The sequence below is a fragment of the Fusarium vanettenii genome (genome assembly GCF_000151355.1).
Source record: "Fusarium vanettenii 77-13-4 unplaced genomic scaffold NECHAsca_155_unmapped, whole genome shotgun sequence".
NCBI classification, from domain to species: Eukaryota; Fungi; Ascomycota; class Sordariomycetes; order Hypocreales; family Nectriaceae; genus Fusarium; species Fusarium vanettenii.
The window spans coordinates 11,854-31,443 of NW_003315735.1; the positions used below are offsets into that span (position 1 = coordinate 11,854).

A 19,590-nucleotide genomic window follows, 5' to 3' on the forward strand; every position below is an offset into this window, starting at 1 on the left:
TTAGCGAGGTAATATTATCTATTATCTTATTATTTATTATCTTTAAATAAACTTTATAATATAGGTTTAGGCGATTAAAGCTCTATAAAAATATTTAGTATCTATCTATCCCGAGATTATGCCTAATATCAGCGATAATATTCTATATTACTATTACTATAAGAGCTATAACCGGCACGCTAAGGTATCTCTAGTAGACCTAACCTAGAGCCTTATAATCTAGTTAGAAATCATAGCCCTATTAACTAATATAATAGGCCTTATTAATAATAATATATATAAGCTTACCTCTACTATATAGAGTTTATATCCTATTATTAAAAGTAATATTTTTACTAATTATCTTAGGCATAATATATAGAAGCTTAATATAATACTCTAGGATTCCCTCCTCGAATATAGCTATTACTTGCCTCTTATATTCGGCAGCGTACTTATTATAGAACGCAATAGCCTAAATACCTAGCCTTTTTATATAATTAATTTGATCTTATATTAAGCTAAGTAGCGGCGATACTATTATAATAATACCTTAAGTCTTATTAGTCTTAATAATAGCTAGTAATTAATAATATAGGGACTTGCCGCTACCTATTAGTATTAGTACGAAGGTATCTTTACCCCCTAATATAGTATTAATCGCCTTAAGCTAATTATAATAGAACTCTTTTATTCTAAACCGGTCTTTGAGTATCTTTCAGACTTTAGGTGACCATAGGTATTTTATTAGGTTAGCGGGGATTAATCTTATCGTCACTGAAGGAAGTGGCTTCCTTGGCGTGGCTTGAGACTCTGCAGCGGCTCCGCCGTTAGTAAATATCTCCGACCCCGAGGAGGCTTCCCTAAAGTCTTGCGAGACGGGAGTATAGGTCTAACGAGCCTCGTAATCTTATGCAAAAGCAAGTATCTCCTCGTCGTCGTTAAATTCGCCGAATTTAATATCGTCGGGGAGGTGATATATCGCCTGAGGCCTCATCTGACTATCTGGTACTAGGTTGCTGGAAGCTTTGGGCACCGGCTGGGGCTGAGGTTCATCCAGATCGAAGAAGCCGTTATCATTAGCATCTAGCCCTCCTGCATCCATAAGCATGGAGTTCACCGCCGAGGGCATCGTTGCCGGCTCTAGCCGGCATAGTGCACCCGTCTCTCTTGCCGGTATGGTATCCTTCGACGCCATAGATGCGGACACGGTGATGCTATTCTGAAGTATATGCCGACCGCCTATTACGACCGATGGTGTAGGAGGGGTGCCGGAGGTTAATTCCCGGAAGGTCTTAAGAAAGCTAGCTATATCTAGCCTACTACTATCGATTATTTCGATAATGCCTTATTCCACCGCATAGATTTTATTAGTAAGGTCATTAAGTCGAACCTCGTCCCTATCTATATTAAGGCCTTAGACGTAGGCCTAGGTAATAGTTTAGGTAAGCTCTTTATGGTTCCTATAAAGCGCCCTATACTTATCCGCTATCGCAGTAAGATCCCTAATAGCCTTCTATCGTCGTAATAATCGCTTTTTTTCCGATTTAACCTCGCTTCTTTTTTCCTTCGGCTAGTATTCGCTTATCACTTTTATAAACTTTGTACTATTTTGCTTAATAAGCTTATCTATTAACTTACTCTATTTGGTTAAGGCCGATAATTCCGAGCTTAGCTAATATAGAAGAGCTAGCACTTAACTTAACTAGGAAGGAGGTTTATGGGGACGCTTAGCGGATAAACCCTCGGGGGTCGCCTCGATAGTCTGCGAGCTGCTGCTCGTCGCCACGGCGTGCGCTTTGGAAGCCGCATTTATAGGATATATTTGGCATTGTGAGGGTGAAGTAATGTCTGCCGGGGCCGGAGGTATGGGTGTTAGCGCTATATGCGTACCCGATTCTATTGTGCTAGTCGTGGGGATCTCTAAGAGAGCGATCGAACTATGGTTAGGAGGCGTCATTAAAAACTTGCCGCGGGGCTCGGGAATGAACGGTTTATCCCTGCTATCTGTGAGCTATGGAAGCGATCGAGTCTGATGAACGGCGTTGGAAGCTTCCGATCTTCTATTAGACCTTTCTAAAGAGCTTAATGCTTTCTTTGAGGAAGGTCGAGTGCTAGTGATAGGCACTGTCTCCTGCTGGGATTGTCGCTCGCGGGCAAACTGACCGTGCATACGTCTTGACGGCGATGCTATGGCATCCTCCTCGCTGGCGGGTTGAATTTCGGCCGAAAGAGGATGCTTGCTCCCATCGCGGGTTCGGTGTGTTTCCGTGCGGCATGATCCGCCGCCTCTTCTATATTTTCTAGATTGATATCGAGGGCTCGGAGTAGGAGGAGAGGTACCGAGAAGCCGATAGATATCTGGAAAGTCGCCCGAATCGCTGGATTCTTCCACGCTGGTCCCTTTGCTCTGCCTGTCTTTACTACTCGACGCAGCTAGCTTTGGTCGAGATATGTAATCTTTGCCCTAGAGTTTCTTATCGCTGCCGAATGGTAGTAAGCCGGAGGAGGCAATGGTATGATCAGGAAGGTCCAGATACGCCACACTATCGGCGTTGAGGTCGCCGGACTCGGGGCTTCTCGCGCGAAGCGGTCGGGTCTGGGTCTGGGTCTGGGTCTGGGTCGGAGTCGGGGTCGGGGTCAGGGTCGGATTCTTGGGTGAGGCGCCTTGCGCATGTGTCTTGCTAAGACCCGACCTCGATGTGCCTGGACCCTAAGTCAATATGGATTGTCTCTGTAGTACCCGTGTACTTACCGAGATTGGCGCGTTGGGTAGGAGTATCTTGTCGGGCTGAGCGATCAGCGGCGATGGAGATAGGAGCGAGAAACTGCTGGGATCTTGAAATAAGACGAGGCTTCCTAGATTTCGAACTCGACACTAGTCAGGTCATGGTGTGTCGCCCTCCTATATCACCTCGTCCGTATCTCGAAAGCCGGCGCCGAGCTTGCCTGGTCCATTGGACGTGGTCGACGCGTCGTCGCTCGAGCGCGTTCCGTCGTCAAATCGATTTTGACAGCCCAGTACGAAAGCCCCGTTGTTCTTAGCAATACTAACGTCCATGTATGGTTTGTCTCGGCCATCTTCTCGCCACCCAGGCAGCCATCAGGGTGGTGTTGCCTAGCGCGTCACGTGTCAGATCCTTCGGCAAGTACAATCACGCCCAGGCTTGATAGGCCGCTTCGCGCACCTCTGCTAAGCTCATGCCTCGACTAGGTCGAGGGCATTTCTAATAAAAAATATTGTCTCTGATGGTTACCGGCAACCTTGACTCAAATTTGATTAGATTGATCGGATTGATGCTCTATATCATTCCGTGGGTGGTTGTGGCTTAGTAATCGGCCTGCGTGCTTCAAGATTACCCAGCACTTTCGACAGCAGCCAACCAACGAACACACTATTCCTATTTATTGTTTCTACCTAGTGTTCTTGCCCTTCTGGCACGCTTAGTGCGGCCGACCTATCTCAATTCTCCCGAGGGCGTCTAGGACCGGGCGGGCTCTGGGTCGACTTTGTTGTAACTGGTCGAAGGCCCAGAACCCTAAAACGGCTAGCCCCTTAGACGCAAAGCTCAACAAGGGAGGGATTCAGGCGTGAGCCCGATAGGAACCTAGGTAGTAGCCCTTAAAGATTCCATTCTGAGTTCTTATACATTCTAGCTATTTCTTCCCATTCGTACTGATATGACCCTTTGAGCATCTCCCTATAAGGGAGCTGCTATAAAGCAAAATAGTTCAGTGCAAAGGCCCTCTACGGTGTGTTCCGCCCGGCCAACAAAAACCTACCCGCCTGCCCTCAACCTTGGAGGTAGGGGAGGAGAAGCAAACGCATCGAATGCATCTCGAACGCTCAAGAGTCGAATTCACCAGGAACTCTGCAACATAGTTTGACAGGTTACGGGTAATCTTGAACATATCATTCGTACTTTCACCGTCTGGGGAATCCCTAGAAGAATTCAGGGCGATATGCGATCTCACTAGTTGCTACCTACATCGCACTACTCTAAGCATAAGCACTGTCAGGTGGGTGGGTATAGGTAATAATTGGCAGTGGTTGCTAGTTAACAAAGATTATGATATTAAAAAAAAGAATAAAAGAAAAGCCAAAACTGCCAAAACTCTGACCCGCAATCTAGTAAGTACAGAGTACACAATGGTATTAGATGGAATATATAACCCAAAACCCCCCTTCTTCTTCCTTCCAACAGCTTATTGCCGCTTCTTACCAAGACCTTTCTTGGGCACCCTAGTTAACCAATATATGAAAACAGCGCCCGCCATATTAAAGACAATGTATACCAAAAAGATACCAAAGTTTCTCCATCTTTCGCTGTAAAAAGTCCTGGAGCCTGCGAGATATTTGTTCGTGTCCCCGACAGTGCAGAATGCACATGTATCAGTTGCGTCAGGGTTTTGAAGATACCCGCCCGCCTTCCGGATGTACTCGTCTAGATACTCCCCGCAGGTTTGGCCTGTCCGGGGTGCAAACCTGACAAGCTCGTTGTCGGCGCACACCACGTTGGTGTTCGCAACGGCGACAGACATCATCGCTGTTGTCATATAGGTGAATGGCGAGACCCGATACATGAAGATCCAGAAGCGGGGAAGAGAGTCAGGGTTCGCCAGAATACCACAGAACATCAGACATATCATGAAGAGCAAATTCGCGACGTTAGCGCCAGCCTCGGCAGTGTTGAAACCAGCGATGATAAGATCCGTGAAGGTGCAGGTAAACATAAGGAAGGCCCACAGGAGGAGGAACATCAGGGCACCTCTCTCAGTGACCTGATCTGATGGCTCTGCGTTTGTATCTAGCCCGATCGGGTAGTAGAAGTAGACAAACATGAAGACTGCCATGAGGGTATTCCAGGGAATTTCGACGATAATTTGGCCGCATATGAAGACCTTCCATGAGTACACCTTGGACGGGCGCTCGCGAACCTCGTATAGGGAACGCTGGACGACGAAGTAAGGCATTGTCTGCTGTACAAGTTGACCGAAGATTGTCAGGAGGTTGAAAACGGCAAACGTCTGGTTCTGTAAGCCCTGTAGAGTATTTGGAGCATTGAAAAAGGAGAATCCTAGGCTCAAGTCAGTAACCCCAGCTGTTTCAGTGAAAGTGAAGAAGGGTCCGAACCGATGAAGGCTGAGATGAGGATGCAAAGAGCAGCTTTGGAGTAGATGTAGGACGGCGTACGCCAGTACTGCTGGAATACTCGATGTGTGACTTCCCGGAGCTGTTCAAAGAAGGGAGCGGCGAATTCAGAGTCAAAGCTGGCCTTGTCCTGGGTCTGGGTCCGTACGAGTGTTAGGCCTTCTTCGAGGCGACGTAGTTCGGCCAGAACAGCCTCATGTTCAGAGCTCTCTAGCCAGGTCGTATGCCAGTCAATCTCGCTAGTGGAACCAGGGGCTGCGCCGATCGCTTCAAGCATCCATTCAGCAGGGTTGGCATCAGGAGGGCAGGCGGGGGCACCATGACGTTCAAAGTATGCTGTCATGACCTCGGAATTCTTGCCGACGTCTCCGAAGTAAACTGTTTTCCCTCCTTTAGCCAGGAGAAGCAATCGGTCAAATCGCTGAAATAGCATTGCGGACGGCTGGTGAATGGTGCATAGGACGGCCTGCCCGCTCTTGGTGAGCTTTTCCAGAAGGTCAAGGATAGCCCAGGACGTCTGACTGTCGAGGCCAGATGTAGGTTCATCAACGAAAACCAACAGGGGAGGCTTAGCAGCCAGTTCCACCCCAATAGTCAATCTCTTTCGCTGTTCCACGTTCAAGCCCACACCGGGCACTCCAACCACAGCGTCGGCGTACTCTTCCATATCGAGCAGGGCGATTACCTTGTCCACGTACGCGAGCTTTTCTTGTCGCGGGATGTGCGCTGGTTGACGTAGGAGGGCGCTGAAGTTGAGGGCTTCCCGCACGGTTGTTGTTTCGAGATGTAGATCTTGTTGCTGCACATACCCCGTCTTCCGCTGGAATGAAGCATCACGTGGCTTTCCATTGACAAGCATCTGGCCGGTGATGACGCCCACCGCAGCTCGGTCAGCCAGGCAGTCGAGGAGGGTGGTCTTCCCTGCCCCAGATACTCCCATCAGGGCCGTGAGCGTGCCTGGCTTGACCCATCCGTCAACATGATCGAGGATACGGCGAGTTTCACTCTTGATCTTGACATCATAGCAGACATTCCTGCCGGGGCCACATTAGTGAACACTGCCTTCGACATGACATGACATGTGTAGTAGGGTCTTACCTCCAATGAAAAACGTTGACCGTCTCAGTGATAAAGCCACCGTCATCATCCGAAGTTTTCTCTCCATCTGACTGCGCGGCAATTGCCCTTGCGCCTGTTGAGATCTGGAAGCCAGCCTCGGCATCACTTTTCCCCTCTTTGAACTGGGCGGGCTTGTAACCGCGGCGGAAGACAAGAACTTCACCTTTGGATTTCTTGGCGCGGACGATCTCGGTCAGCACCACGTACAAGGCGTTGAAGAAGCTGTGACCCGTTAGCGAGTGCGAGGCGGAAACTCGAGGTTTGCATACATGACGAATCCGATGATGATTCCTACATTGCGCCACTTGTGTGAGGGATAATATTGAAATCCGGATATGATGTAGTCCGTTCCAGCCACAGCATCCTTTCCGGGTTTGCTTCCGACAGAAGAGCATGCACGGTTTTCGGTAGAAATGTTTTGATACCCAGAAACGTCCGAGTTAGGGACGAAAGCCGTGCAGAGAAAGTCACGACCGGCAAACTGTTCCACATGAGCTTCTTTTCGGGCGCGGTGAATTGCCAACCGGGGGGGAGGCCTACCTCGTTAATCATGAGACTCTCAAAAGCATAGGCGACAGGGTCGATATAGTTCATCCATCTAGACCACCCGAGCATATAGTCGATTGGGATGACAAATCCAGTGTACATCATAAGACCTAGGATCAGGAGCGCTGCAGGCACCATGGCTTGCGACAGAGTCCGAGACGCTGAAGCAATGGACCGGAAGATGCCCGATATGACTAGAACCGTAAGGAATGACACGAATAGGAAGTAGAAAAATGCACCAGATTCGCGGCGAAGGTTGGTCATGAAGTCTGTCGTTTTCAATCAGCATCCGTTCTCCACGCGTATTATGCCGGAAGAGCTCAGACAGACGGCGACTTACAGAGAACTAGAGAAAACAGAATCGTGTTGAGAATCTTGTAAGGCATATCCATCAAGGCAGATGCCACGGCCTCAGCTGAAGGGTGGTAAAATGCGTATCGGTCATGCTTTTCGACAATGGATCGTTGGGAGTACAAGGTCAGGATCTCCAAGGCCGAGCTGAATGCGTTCATGAGAACGGCGAAGAACACGAGAGCACCGCGCTGGTAGAAGCTGTCTGTCGTGGGTTCTAGGTCGTAGAAGACGGAAGCTATAATCAATCCCATGATGACGTTGCCGATGAGCTGCCCCACGGTGACAGACGGGTCACCGGCGAGACGCCACCACGCGCGCAAAAGGCAGAGACGGACCTGCTGGCCATATGACAGCATGAACGGAGACTTGGCGCGCTGCCCATGGGCCTGCTGAGCCTGCTTGTGAGCACGGAAGGCCTCTGCGTCGGGCCCGTCGATGGGGTGTGCGGTTTTGTAGTGCTCGATTTCCGACTGCAACGCCTTGTAGTGGTCACTCATCCTCCACGCCGTCGCGAACTCGTCCGGAGTCCTAGGGGCCCTGTTCTCAAAGCCGGGTCGCACGATGCGTTCCTTGGGACTTGATATCGAAGTGAGGAAGTCGGGCGTTGTCTGGCGGGTCGCGCATTCATAGCCCAAATCGATAAAGTACTGTTTTGCCGTGTCTATTGGGCCAAAAAAGATCTGCCGGCCTTCGTAGATGACGACAACCTTGTCGAAGAGATCATACGCAGCCTGGGGCGCCTGGTAGATAGAGACGGCACAGGTAGTGCGGAACAGCTCTGTCTGGAGCCGGAGAGTCTTGCAGAACTCAATAGCGTTTGCACTGTCCAACCCTCGAGTAGAGTTGTCCCAACATTGCAATGGCGCACCGGAAAGGGCAGCTTCGGAGAGGGTGACTCGCTTCCTCTCCCCGCCAGATACACCCCTGACGTACTCATTTCCGACTCTTGTGTCCTTTGTATGGCTAATGCCAAACATGGCCATCACCACATCTCTCAGGTGGTCGGTATAGGTTGACGCTGTCACCCCTTCGGGCAATTGTCGCGGTAGACGAGCGCGTGAGGCAAAGGTGAGCGTTTCACCCACCGTCAGCATGGGGAAATGGACATCCACTTCAGCTGTATAGATTGCTTCGCCTCGATGTGCTGTGAACATCTCCTTAGGACCTAAGCCTTGGTAGTTCAGGTAGGCCTGGTCGTCGACGTAGATACCGTTCGTCTCGCCGGAAACGGCCTTGAGAAAGGTGCTGCAACCGGATCCTGGAGGACCCAAGACGACAAGCATCTCTCCATTGTTGAGCACGCCGTCGAAGTTACGCAGGATGTCGATGCGGTTCTTGCCGTATCCAAACACCTTGCGTGCGAGGCCAGCAACCTCGAGCCACACGTTGGCAACGTCCTTCTGGTAGTCCATGCCGGTGCCGAATCCAAAGACGTTCAGATTCTGATAGCAGATACCACTTGTCCGGAACGAAGAGCCGTTGCCGGCCATCATCCTGACGATTTCCTTTGCCCAAGCTCTAGCCTTGAACTTGGGGCTTTGAGGGTTCAGAGGAGAGTCGGGGTCTTGCTGTGCCAGAAACACGCTGCCAGGCGGGTATGTCCCGCCGGAAGCGTGACTCTGAGAGGTATAGGCTCTCGCGAGAGACTGGACTATGCTGTTCCTTCGTTCTTGCTCTGGGTCGTCGGCTTCGTCTCCGCCGTTGGTGTCGACCGCTGACTCCTCGCCGTTCTGACGCGTGCTTGCGGAAGATTGCGCAACGTCGACTTGGCTGTCGGATGTGACAAGTGTAGCCGCCATATCAGGAGAGTGCTTGCGAGGCGGGGACCCGGATCGAGCAGTCGCAGTTGACTGGCCCTGATCCCCGAGTTTCCCATCTGGAGCCTTGCAGGCAGGTTCGCCAGAGCCATCGTTTTCGGGTGACATGGTCGTAAGGTTGGGGCGTCTGATAGCCCAGCTTATTGTTTCGAAAGAGAATGTGTGGATTTCTGGTCTCGTCGTGCCTGGCTCACTTCAGCCTTCGAGGGATGGAGGTGCGATAGTGGGATGAATTCAGCGTGGCTGGTTTCTAAGGGTTCCAGAAGAAAAGAGAGAATGATGGGAATACATATCAAGCAACGCAAGCCACCTGTCACATATTTATCTAGGTTTGGCTTACGCCGTGGGAAATGACGGCGCTTAGCGTACGAAGTAGATCTATGATGGAGCCGACAAGCAGCTGCACGGCACGGCTTGCTGGCGCTGCAGCTTGGCTTGGCAAGGGAGCCGCCGAGACCGCGGGCTCGGCGACGTTCTCGCACTCCGTCTCCATATCATAACTGTAAATAGGCAATTCGGAACCCATGGCGTGTGGCTCACGTGTACCTGGTTGTGTGTCTGTCGGATTCCTATGGTCTCCGTTGACTGCCGCTGACGAAGCGAACAATCGTCGGTCCCCAGAGGCTCATCCATAGCAGGAGGATGCAAGTATACGATCTTATAGTTTAGTTAACCCGTCGAGGGCTAGGCTTTAACTATAATACAGAATGTATTATAATAAAAGGTTAAATGTCTAATAAGGTATTTAATTATTTTAATTTTATATTAATATATATGTTTTGTATTTTATTTATTTTTATAAACATTATTTCTTAATAAAGTTATAATATTTATTAATATAATATATTAAAGAATTATAATTAATAAAATAATATATATTATTAAGTTATATAATATTATTATTATTATTTAATATAAACTTAATATTTTTCCTTTAAGATTTAAGACCTTTTATATTAACTATATAACTATACTTATCTTATAATATTAATATGTTAAGATTTATTAAGATTTAGATTATTAAATTAACTATTTTTATTACGTTTATTATATTAACTATAAAGGTTTTTCTTATATTATTAAAGTACCTAGAGGTATTATAAAATCTTAGGTATTTTATATTATATAATATGTTATTATAAGTTAAAAAACTTAGAGATATAAAGCTAAAAAATTACTGTTTTAATTATATTAGAAAAGAAAATATAAACTAAGTTTATAGCTTATTAAAAGTAATTATATATCTAAGAGAAATAAAATAAAATAAAAACTATAAATAAAATTAAGAAATTAAGATAAAAAAAGTAAAGATTTTAAGTTTTTAAGTTATTAAAGTAATTTAAGCTATAAAGAAAAAAGAAGGTTTTAATTATAAAAGCAAAAAAGTTTAAGTTATAGCTATTAAGGTAAGTTAGACTATTACGAGGATTATAATAAAGATTAAGTTAATTAGAGCTTAACTATAATATGTTAGCGAATTACTAAACTTGAGCTAGTATATACTAACTTTGAGTATGATTAATACAAGTATATAATAACCGGGACTAAAATACAAAGCATCTTCCGAAAGTCGATCTAGTCCCTTTCATATCGTTATACTCCGTAGTTATGTTATCGACAGGTCAACGTCATATCTCCTCGATCTTGTGGCTCAGTTAACCCATCAAGGGCCGGGCTTCAGCTACAATTAAGAACACATTGTCAACACACCATAGCATCATACCCCAATGCTAACACAGTGGCCTTTTTTTTAACCTTCTGCGGCCCGCAGTAGAAGAGCCATACCTAGCTGCAACGTTATGAAAGGTGTCATATCTCTTCACGTAATTTACCAGAGAAGGTACTTGGGAAAGTATTTCTCAAGATAATGGGGGGCTCTGTTTTTTAACTTCAGGGGCATCTTACTCAGCGGGCATCACGTTTCAGGCCGCTCATACGTGACTGATGGGAGACTCAAACTCGGCACAAGGACTTGGGCAACAGATTGGTCATTTAATGCTACGTAGCCTGTCAAGTTGCGCATTAGGAATATCAAGACCCCGGGATCAGCAAGCGTCGAGCAGGACGACGGCAATCACACTCATAGCAACCCACATCCCTTTGCCTCATTTCTTGTCCCTGGTGTAAGGGGTCATCTGTTTCAAGATCTCTCTAGCCACTCGAACCCGCAATTGATCCAGTAGCGTGAACTATTGGGTTCAGGCTAAGTAGGGCACGGCTGGAGGAGGGCCAGAGCTGTCCAAAAAAACGTCAAGGCCTCCGAGGAATATCAGTTACGAACTTCTGTTTCTCTCGTTGCGCGAGGGACTCAAGGTATGAAAATGAGCGCTGCGAGATGTCCAAGCTGGAAGCAAAGAGAGTATACTATGAAGGCTTTTGTGGCTGATTAATAGACGAGGGTCCGTTTCACGAGTTTCAATATATCAGAGATCATTAATATTTATTGTTTTCGAAAGAGCAACGCCTGCAGAACGGCAGTCGATTGTCAGGATCGGGGGAGAGCGGCATAAATGGTTTAATGGTTTCATACGACTAAGATAATATACTCTGCGGCAGGCCCCCGAGATGTGCGCACAGTGGACGTGTCCCAGCACGACCAGGACGGACTCGACTCGACTCGACTCGAACCGACCCGCGCAGAGCACGCGGGCCTTGACAAATCTGCTTTTGTGAATGCCGCATCGATTGTCGGCATCTAGCATCCTCTTGTGCATCTTCAAGTCATCTTGGATTCATATTCTAACTGTGTCGGCCTGGTATGTGTGTTGGCCTCGTGGTTGCCGGGAGAGGCTGGAGAGTCTTTCTCAGACGCAAGACTCTCTGGAGTTGGCAACCGGATACAAGTACAGCACATCAGCTGTTCCTCGCATCTTTTCAACCTCTCAAGAAGCTCTTGGTATGGGCGTCTACGCTTCTTCGGTGGAGATGGTACGCTGGGAATACACACTTTGTTATGCTTGAAGAGGAAGTTTAGCGTCCCGCTTCCTCGAGCAGAGCACAATCGGCGTACCTTGGTGCAATTTGTACAGGGACTCTTCTTGTCGCACTTCTTCTTTTGCTGTTGACATAAGATACATGCCAACGTTCTCGTGCTTGAAGCCTTCTTCGGTCGAGTGACATTGATCGAGGACATCTTGGTTGATGGTCGACTAAAGCTGTCCTACTTGGTGGGAGATTCGGGTCTGATAGCTTCGCATAGCACGGATATTACACATCTACAGCTAAGGGGAGACACCTAGGTTTATGACGGACGTGTTTCCTTTGAAAGGTTAGAAAATCAGAAACTTACGTGTTCCAAGGACTTGACGTCGAGGGTCAAGTGCCGCTTGACTCGAACGTCCTGTGGGTCCAGATGAAGATCGACTGGGGAAGGAAGATGCCGTGCGTGAACAAGGGTCTGGCGCTAGCCTCGGCAGGTCGGGCTTGGTTCAAACCCCGACAGGCCCTCATTGATGGTGACAACGCCCATCGACTACGATAGCCTAGGGCTTTTCAATCAGGATGATTTTCTCGACGGGGTTTTTGCAGACTCCGTTTTACCGCTGACGTTTTGACTGCATCTTGTGACGGACACCATGGCGTTGAACCGTTGGATCGGCTTGTCAAGTTTGAAGGCCCTCTGTGAGCAACCACGCCAAAAGCACCATGCTGTAGGCATGTTCTCTTGGTTGAGCAGCCGCCAGTGTAGTAAACGAGGCGGTACGAGTTCAACCGGAATTCACTATAGCTCCGTCATAGATGGAGAATGGGGACCAGAACTATTGACTACGCTGTAGCTCTTGATGTGTTGAGGTAGAAGAATTGACCCGGACGACCCCCGATGAAACAACAGCATCAGAGCGCCAGTCATTTTTAGCCAGGCTTTTCATTGTGTAGCCACCAGTCCAGAGATAGCTGCCTTTAGCAATGCATAGGGCCAATCGCTCGGGAGCTTGGGAAGCAGGCTAGGATTCACCGTAAGCCAGGCTGTAGCTATCCTTGCCGCAGCAGGGTGCCAACTCGCCATCCGCCTATCAGAAAGTCCGCGCTGCGGCCATAGGCGTAGCTTCCCAAAGCAGGAACGAAACCTGCCCGATGCCAGCTTCAAGTCGCTACCTCTGTCGACCCTCCACTGGATATTACTCGTTGGTCCTTGGCACCGTATGTATTGGGGTCGGTCTTCTGGCTTAGGTAACGCATTAAGGGCCGGGCTTAGATTATAATAAAGAATATAATATAAATATAACATACTTAATAAGTAAGCTATATACTTTTCTTAGCCTAAAAGATTAAAATCGCTATAAAAATACTATAAACTATTTAATTAATTAAAACTACTTATTATACTCTTCCCTAGATATCTTAATTACTACCTAATAGGTCCTTATATTATAGCCGGGCTAGCCGCAGATACTATAACGCTAAACCCCCGGTCGCGCCGACCTTCCTTAACTACTATATCTCGATAATTCGGCTATTACCTATATATTAGTATCTATTTAATTAATTACTTACCTTCCTTCCTCTATTATTATTATTCCTCTTTTTTATAATTTAGTCCTTTTTACCCTCTAGCGCCGGCTTAATATCTTATTTACCTCTTAAAGGTCTTTAACCTTAGCCCTTAATAATATAATCTTATATATATTTCCCTTTATTGCCTTTATAAGAGACTTTATAGCCTCTATAATTAATTCTAAGGAGTTATTATAATACCTTCTAATTTATCTTTCGAGGTATTTAGGCTAAGATCTAGCCTTAAGTATAGTCCTTAGGGTCCTTAAGACCTAAGGGGTAGAGGGTTTAACCCCCTCCTCGGTAGGCATTAGAGTTCATAGCTATATATTAAGCTTTAAGACTATAGCTTCTAGGTCAAGGGGAATAAGGCTAATTCCTTTAAAAGCCCCCCTAATATTTCTTTTTATTATAATAGCCTTATATATAGCATAGAAGGCTAGAAAGAACTTAGTCTTTAAAAAATAAGTTATAGAGGATCTAAGTAGATATTCTATTTCTTAATTATTATTACGACCTGACCTAACCTAGCTAGCGGCTAAGTCACGCAACATAAGGCCAGAAGGAATTAGGCTAATTAGCAATAGATTACCCGACTCACTTAGTAATCCTAATAATCTATGGATTACTAGGATCACGAAGTAATCCTTATAATCTAATAAGGCATTAAGTATATAGACTATATTTATTATACTTTCTTATATATTAGCTACCTTAGCTATTAATATAACTTAGTTATACTTAATACTTTAAGTATATTACTAGATATAATATTATAATACCTTTATTTAAAGATAATACTAATAATTTAGTATTAATATAAACCTAATATAATTAGTTTATCTCTTAGACTTAATTATAATTATTATATATTCATAGCTCTTATTTATTAGATTACTTATATTACTTTAAATAATATTAAATATAATAGCTACTTAGGCGACTCCTAGTAATAACTATTAGTAGGTCTTACCTATTAATTACCTAGCTACTCTTATTATATTAGCTTAGGCTAACCCTAATAGTAATAAGGAAATAAATAGCAATAATAAAGAAATTAAATAGCTCTAAGCTTAGGTTATTACTTTAATTACTAAATTAAATAAGCTTCGAGGACTCTTTAATTATATAGCTATTACTTAATAGAGCTAAGATAAGTAATATAAAGAGAATATCTAGCTTATTAATAATATAGCTATTATAGCTATAAAGGGTAAGGATATTAGAGAAATCTTAAAGCTAGAATTATTAGAGAAGTTTAATAATATTATATATAAATTACTTACTTTTCTTATATAATTATATACTTTTATAATATATTACTTAACCTAATTTAACCTAGAATTTAGTTATATCTAATATATTATAGGGCGATTTATTAAGTATATTACTATATAATTTAAACTTAATATCAGAGAATACCTTAATATTCCTTTTACTTAACTCTTACTTTATACTCGCGAACTCTATATTAATTATACTAAGTTTAAAGCCGCCTTATAATAGGCTTTTAGAATTATTAATAAAAAAGTATAAGCGGAATAAGAAATTAAGATACTTAATTAAACTTAATCTATATCTAAATATAGCACTAAGTACCTCTAACTCGCATTAAAGCTTAAATAAGATTAATAATCCCTTATATTATTTTTCTTTAATAGACTTAAAAAAGAAATATAGGCTAAACTCTATAAGGAAAATAGACCTAATAACCTAGTTAATTATATTAGCTATATAATTAAAATTAATAACGTATATGTATAGCAAGTATCATAGTCATATAAGTGTTATAAAAATCCTAACCTCTAAGCTAGAGATCGCAATAAAAACACCATAAACTATTTAATTAATTAAAACTACTTACTATACTCTTCCCTAGATATCTTAATTATTACTTAATAGGTCCTTATATTATAGCTAGGCTTACTATAGATACCATAATACTAAATCCCCGGCCGCGCTAGCCCTCTTACCCTCTTATATATTTATTCTTTTACTATTATCTCTATATTCTCTTTTCTTTTTAGCCTACCCTTATATCCCTAGGTAGAATCTATATATCTTTTTATTATAGTATAATCTTAATCTCGCCTAATTAAGATTATAGCCTTAAGGTCTAGATTAGGCCCGATTTATATTATGCTATATAAAGCCGGCCTTGCCTTATATATAGCCCCTAAGGCTATAAAAACTATTTAATTAATTAAAACTACTTACTATATTCTTCCCTAGATATCTTAATTACTACCTAATAGGTCCTTATATTATAGCTAGTCTTACCGTAGATACTATAATACCAAATGCCTAGTCGCGCTGACCTCCCTTAACCACTACTCCTCAATGATTTAGCCATTGCCTGCGTATTAGTATCTATTTGATTAATTGCTTACCTTCTTTCCTCTACTATTATGACCCCTCTTCTTTATAGTTAGGTCCTTTTTGCCCTCCGGCGCTGGCTTAATATCTCATTTGCCTCCCGAAGGTCTTTATTCTTAATAGCTAATAAGGCAACCCAATGCATAATTGCCTTTATACCCTTCTTAAGAGACCTTAAGGCTTTAAGGATTAACTCTAGGGAGCTACTTTAATACCTTTTAATTCGTCTTTCGAGGTATTTAGACTAAGACTAGGCCTTAAGCATAGTCCTTAGGGTCCTTAACGCCTAAGAGGTTAATTAATTAGATACCTCCTTAGCCGGCGTTAGCGTCTATAGCTACATATTAAGCTTCGAGACTATAGTTTCTAGGTTAAGAGGAATAAGACTAGCTCCTTTAAAAGCCCCCTTAATATTTCTTTCTATTATAGTAGCCTCATATGCGGCATAGAAGGCTAAAAAGAACTCAGTCTTTAAAACATAGGTAATAGAGTATCTAATTAAATACTCTATTTCTTGACTATAAGCCTTCTTTAGCATACTAAAGTACCCGATATTAAGAGGCTAGAGTAGATAAGATAAATAAGGCGGTATATAAAGCTAAATAATCTTCTTTTCCTTATAATATCTCTCGAATTTAATAGACTAGTGACTTTTATAGCTATTAAGGATTAAGAGATAATAAGAACTAATTAATCGATTAGTTATATGCCGATTAAAGTACTTAAGCTACTTAAAACCTATCTTATTATTAGTCTAGCTATTTTAGGTTATTATAATAGCTTAATCGCCCAGGAGGTTACTTTCTCGGTACTAATTAGCGAGGTAATATTAGCCCGCACTGATAATAAATAGCTAGATCGCCTAGCCTTCTATATTAATCGCTTAAATAACTATAATCTATTCCCGGTTTCTAGGCTATACTAATTTCGGCTTTAAATGCCTTTCTAAACCTATAATGACTATTCCGCTTATAATTATACCCATAAGAAAGCTAGTCTTATTAAAGTTATAGATATTATCTAATTAGATACTATATTTCGCGATTATATTCGCCATAAGCCGAAACTAATCGCGGATAATAATTAGATCTTTATATTTAGCTCTCTAGTAGTTATATTTCCGAAAAAAATATATCTTAAGGTCTAGGTATCGCTTAATAAAGTTATAAGCCTAATGCATGCCGATTAGTAGCACATCGCGGTTGATAAGTAATTAATTAGCTATTTCCTTTATATTACGAAGCCGGGGGGGAAATCCTCGTAAATCTAGGTTAAGAATAAAGTAAATAAGGATCTATTTCTCTAGATTAGATAGCCGATATAATTTCTAGATAGTATTACGTCGAGATTAAATGCTATGCTATCGATAATATAAGGTATAATAATAAACCTTATAGATAGTTATAGCTCGTTAGATACTTAACTTAGGGTTATTTTATATAGCCTAAAGGGTAAGGAGTATCCTAGATTTAATAAAAGCCTATGATATACTAGGTGGTTAAGAAATAATTAATTAAATAAAGAAGATATAAGTTAACGGATTTTTATAATACTTGCATGACTATGATACTTGCTATATATATATATTAATTAATAATATTTATAGAAGAAACTCTAAAACCCTCGTAATAATAAAAGGAATTATTAAAGACTATGATTTAATATTAACTAGGGATACTTATAAATTAATACTTCCTATAGAATTTACCTAGGACTTATATAACTCGGAACTATTTAATAAGGAACTATAAATATTAAATATTATTATTACTATAAGAAAGGCTATAAAGCTAATAAGTATAAGAAGAAATAATAGGATATCTAGGAAAAATAATATAAGCCTAGGCAATAATAATAGCTCCTAGAAGGCAAGAAATAAGTAAGGTTTATATAAACTAATAATAAACTATAAATAGCTATCTATATTATAAAGACCCTTAGTATAATATAAGTAAGATATAATAATATTAGCTTAAAGCTAGGGGAAGTTATTATATTATATAAATAAGTATACCTTACCGATAAATAATTTAAATATAATAATTACTTTTAGCTAAAACTATAATATATTATAAAGAAGCTACCTAAGGCAAAATAATTATACCTTATAGATAAATTAGGATAGAAATTACTCCCAGAACTAGCTAATAAACTTAATAAGGGCCCTAATATAAGAACTATTATAATACTTAGATATACTAAGGATTAATTAGCGAACCTAATAATATAACCCCTATTAATAATATAGGAATAAGCTAATTACTAAGAGGCTACTACGGAAGGATTTAATTATAAAAGATAAATCATAGGGTATAATAAGGATAAATAATCTTAGATACCCGCTATAATCTACTATAGAGACTATTAATAAGATAATCCTAAGTAATATAATTATACTCTATGCCCCTGATATTAGGTTAAGGTATTATAAGAATATAATAAAATCTATAAATAAGAGAAAATAAATTAATATAATAAACTATTATAACGATTAGACTAAATCGCGAAAAAAGGAAATAATAGCTTCACCTAGGCATAAATTATAAATAATATTAAGAACTCCTAAAAAGAATATAAGAAGAAATACTTAGGAAAGAGGAAAGAAAAAAAGAAGAATATTAAAGAATTATAGAAAGAAGACCCCTATTTATAACTATACGACGAAGAAGGTAACTAATACTAAAATAATATATAGGAAAGATATATATATACTATATAGGAATATATAGATATAGCTAATAAATAAGAAATCTATATTAAGGCTTATTACTAAGAATTAATTAAAAACCCTTAATACCTTAAAGTAATATTTAATAATAAGGATAATATCTAAACCTACTTAATATACTTAGAATATCCTAGTATCTCTTAGATATTATATTAATATTATTAATATAAAAAGCATTAAGGAAAGAAATAAAAGTAAGACTATTTCCTTATCGCCTTATTATATTAACTTAATAATAGACCCTACCTATAATATAAAATAAAAGGATATTAGATCTTTTATTAATATAACTTTATTAGTATTACCTATGCCTAATATAGCGATAAACTCTACTATATTATCTAAGAATAAAAGAGGATAGATTATAAAATTAGAAAATAATAAGAATAGATTATTTAATAAAAATAAGAAGACCTAAGAGCTTAAAAAGAATAAAATTATTAAGAATATCTATATAGCTAGATTAATAACTATAATTATAAAGTATATGCTAATAATAAGTATAAATATAATTATATAGCCTATATGATATTAAAAAATTAGATACCCCGTCTAATATAAGGCAATAGATAGATAAATATAGGGAAATATTACCCCGGAAGGCCTTTTACTCTATAAATAGAGGATAGAAGTAATAATACCTAGAATTAAAAGTATAAGTTAAGGGAGAATAATTAAATACTTTAATAGATAATAGAGCTAAGTAGAATTACTTTAACCTAATAGTAGCGAATAGGCTTAAGCTACTATAGAGGCATAAATATAAGTCCTATATAATATATAACCTTAAAGGAATACCTTTTAATTATAATAATAAAGTTATTAATTATAAGATTAATTACCTTAAGGTTTTTATTAAAAGAAAGAATTAAGGAATTTTATTTAATATTATATTAAATTAGAGCTATAATCTTATGCTTAGGTACCTATAGTTATAATACTTTAACCTATATTTTAACTAGAGAATTAGCTAGATATTGTTTTATAATACTAAGATATTCTTTATATTAAATAATAACTTAAAT

The 19,590-nt window shown here is 41.0% G+C and overlaps 3 protein-coding genes across 3 annotated transcripts; all 3 read right to left on the reverse strand.

The window, feature by feature from the left end:
* Positions 1 to 889: 889 nt before the first annotated feature.
* Positions 890 to 1,811, reverse strand: NECHADRAFT_89447 (uncharacterized protein; the record flags this gene model as incomplete). The annotated part of the gene is made up of 3 exons (XM_003039139.1): positions 890 to 1,283; positions 1,621 to 1,668; positions 1,723 to 1,811. The coding sequence occupies 3 exons, from the start codon at positions 1,809 to 1,811 to the stop codon at positions 890 to 892; spliced, it is 531 nt and encodes a 176-aa protein (XP_003039185.1).
* Positions 1,812 to 2,446: 635 nt separating this feature from the next.
* NECHADRAFT_89448 (uncharacterized protein) lies at positions 2,447 to 3,040 on the reverse strand (the record flags this gene model as incomplete). The annotated part of the gene is made up of 3 exons (XM_003039140.1): positions 2,447 to 2,692; positions 2,735 to 2,857; positions 2,894 to 3,040. 3 exons carry the CDS (start codon positions 3,038 to 3,040, stop codon positions 2,447 to 2,449), a joined length of 516 nt encoding a protein of 171 aa, XP_003039186.1.
* A 1,145-nt stretch (positions 3,041 to 4,185) lies between these two features.
* Positions 4,186 to 8,949, reverse strand: NECHADRAFT_56589 (uncharacterized protein; the record flags this gene model as incomplete). The annotated part of the gene is made up of 6 exons (XM_003039141.1): positions 4,186 to 5,057; positions 5,114 to 6,165; positions 6,230 to 6,472; positions 6,520 to 6,731; positions 6,791 to 7,065; positions 7,137 to 8,949. 6 exons carry the CDS (start codon positions 8,947 to 8,949, stop codon positions 4,186 to 4,188), a joined length of 4,467 nt encoding a protein of 1,488 aa, XP_003039187.1.
* Between the last annotated feature and the right edge of the window lie 10,641 nt (positions 8,950 to 19,590).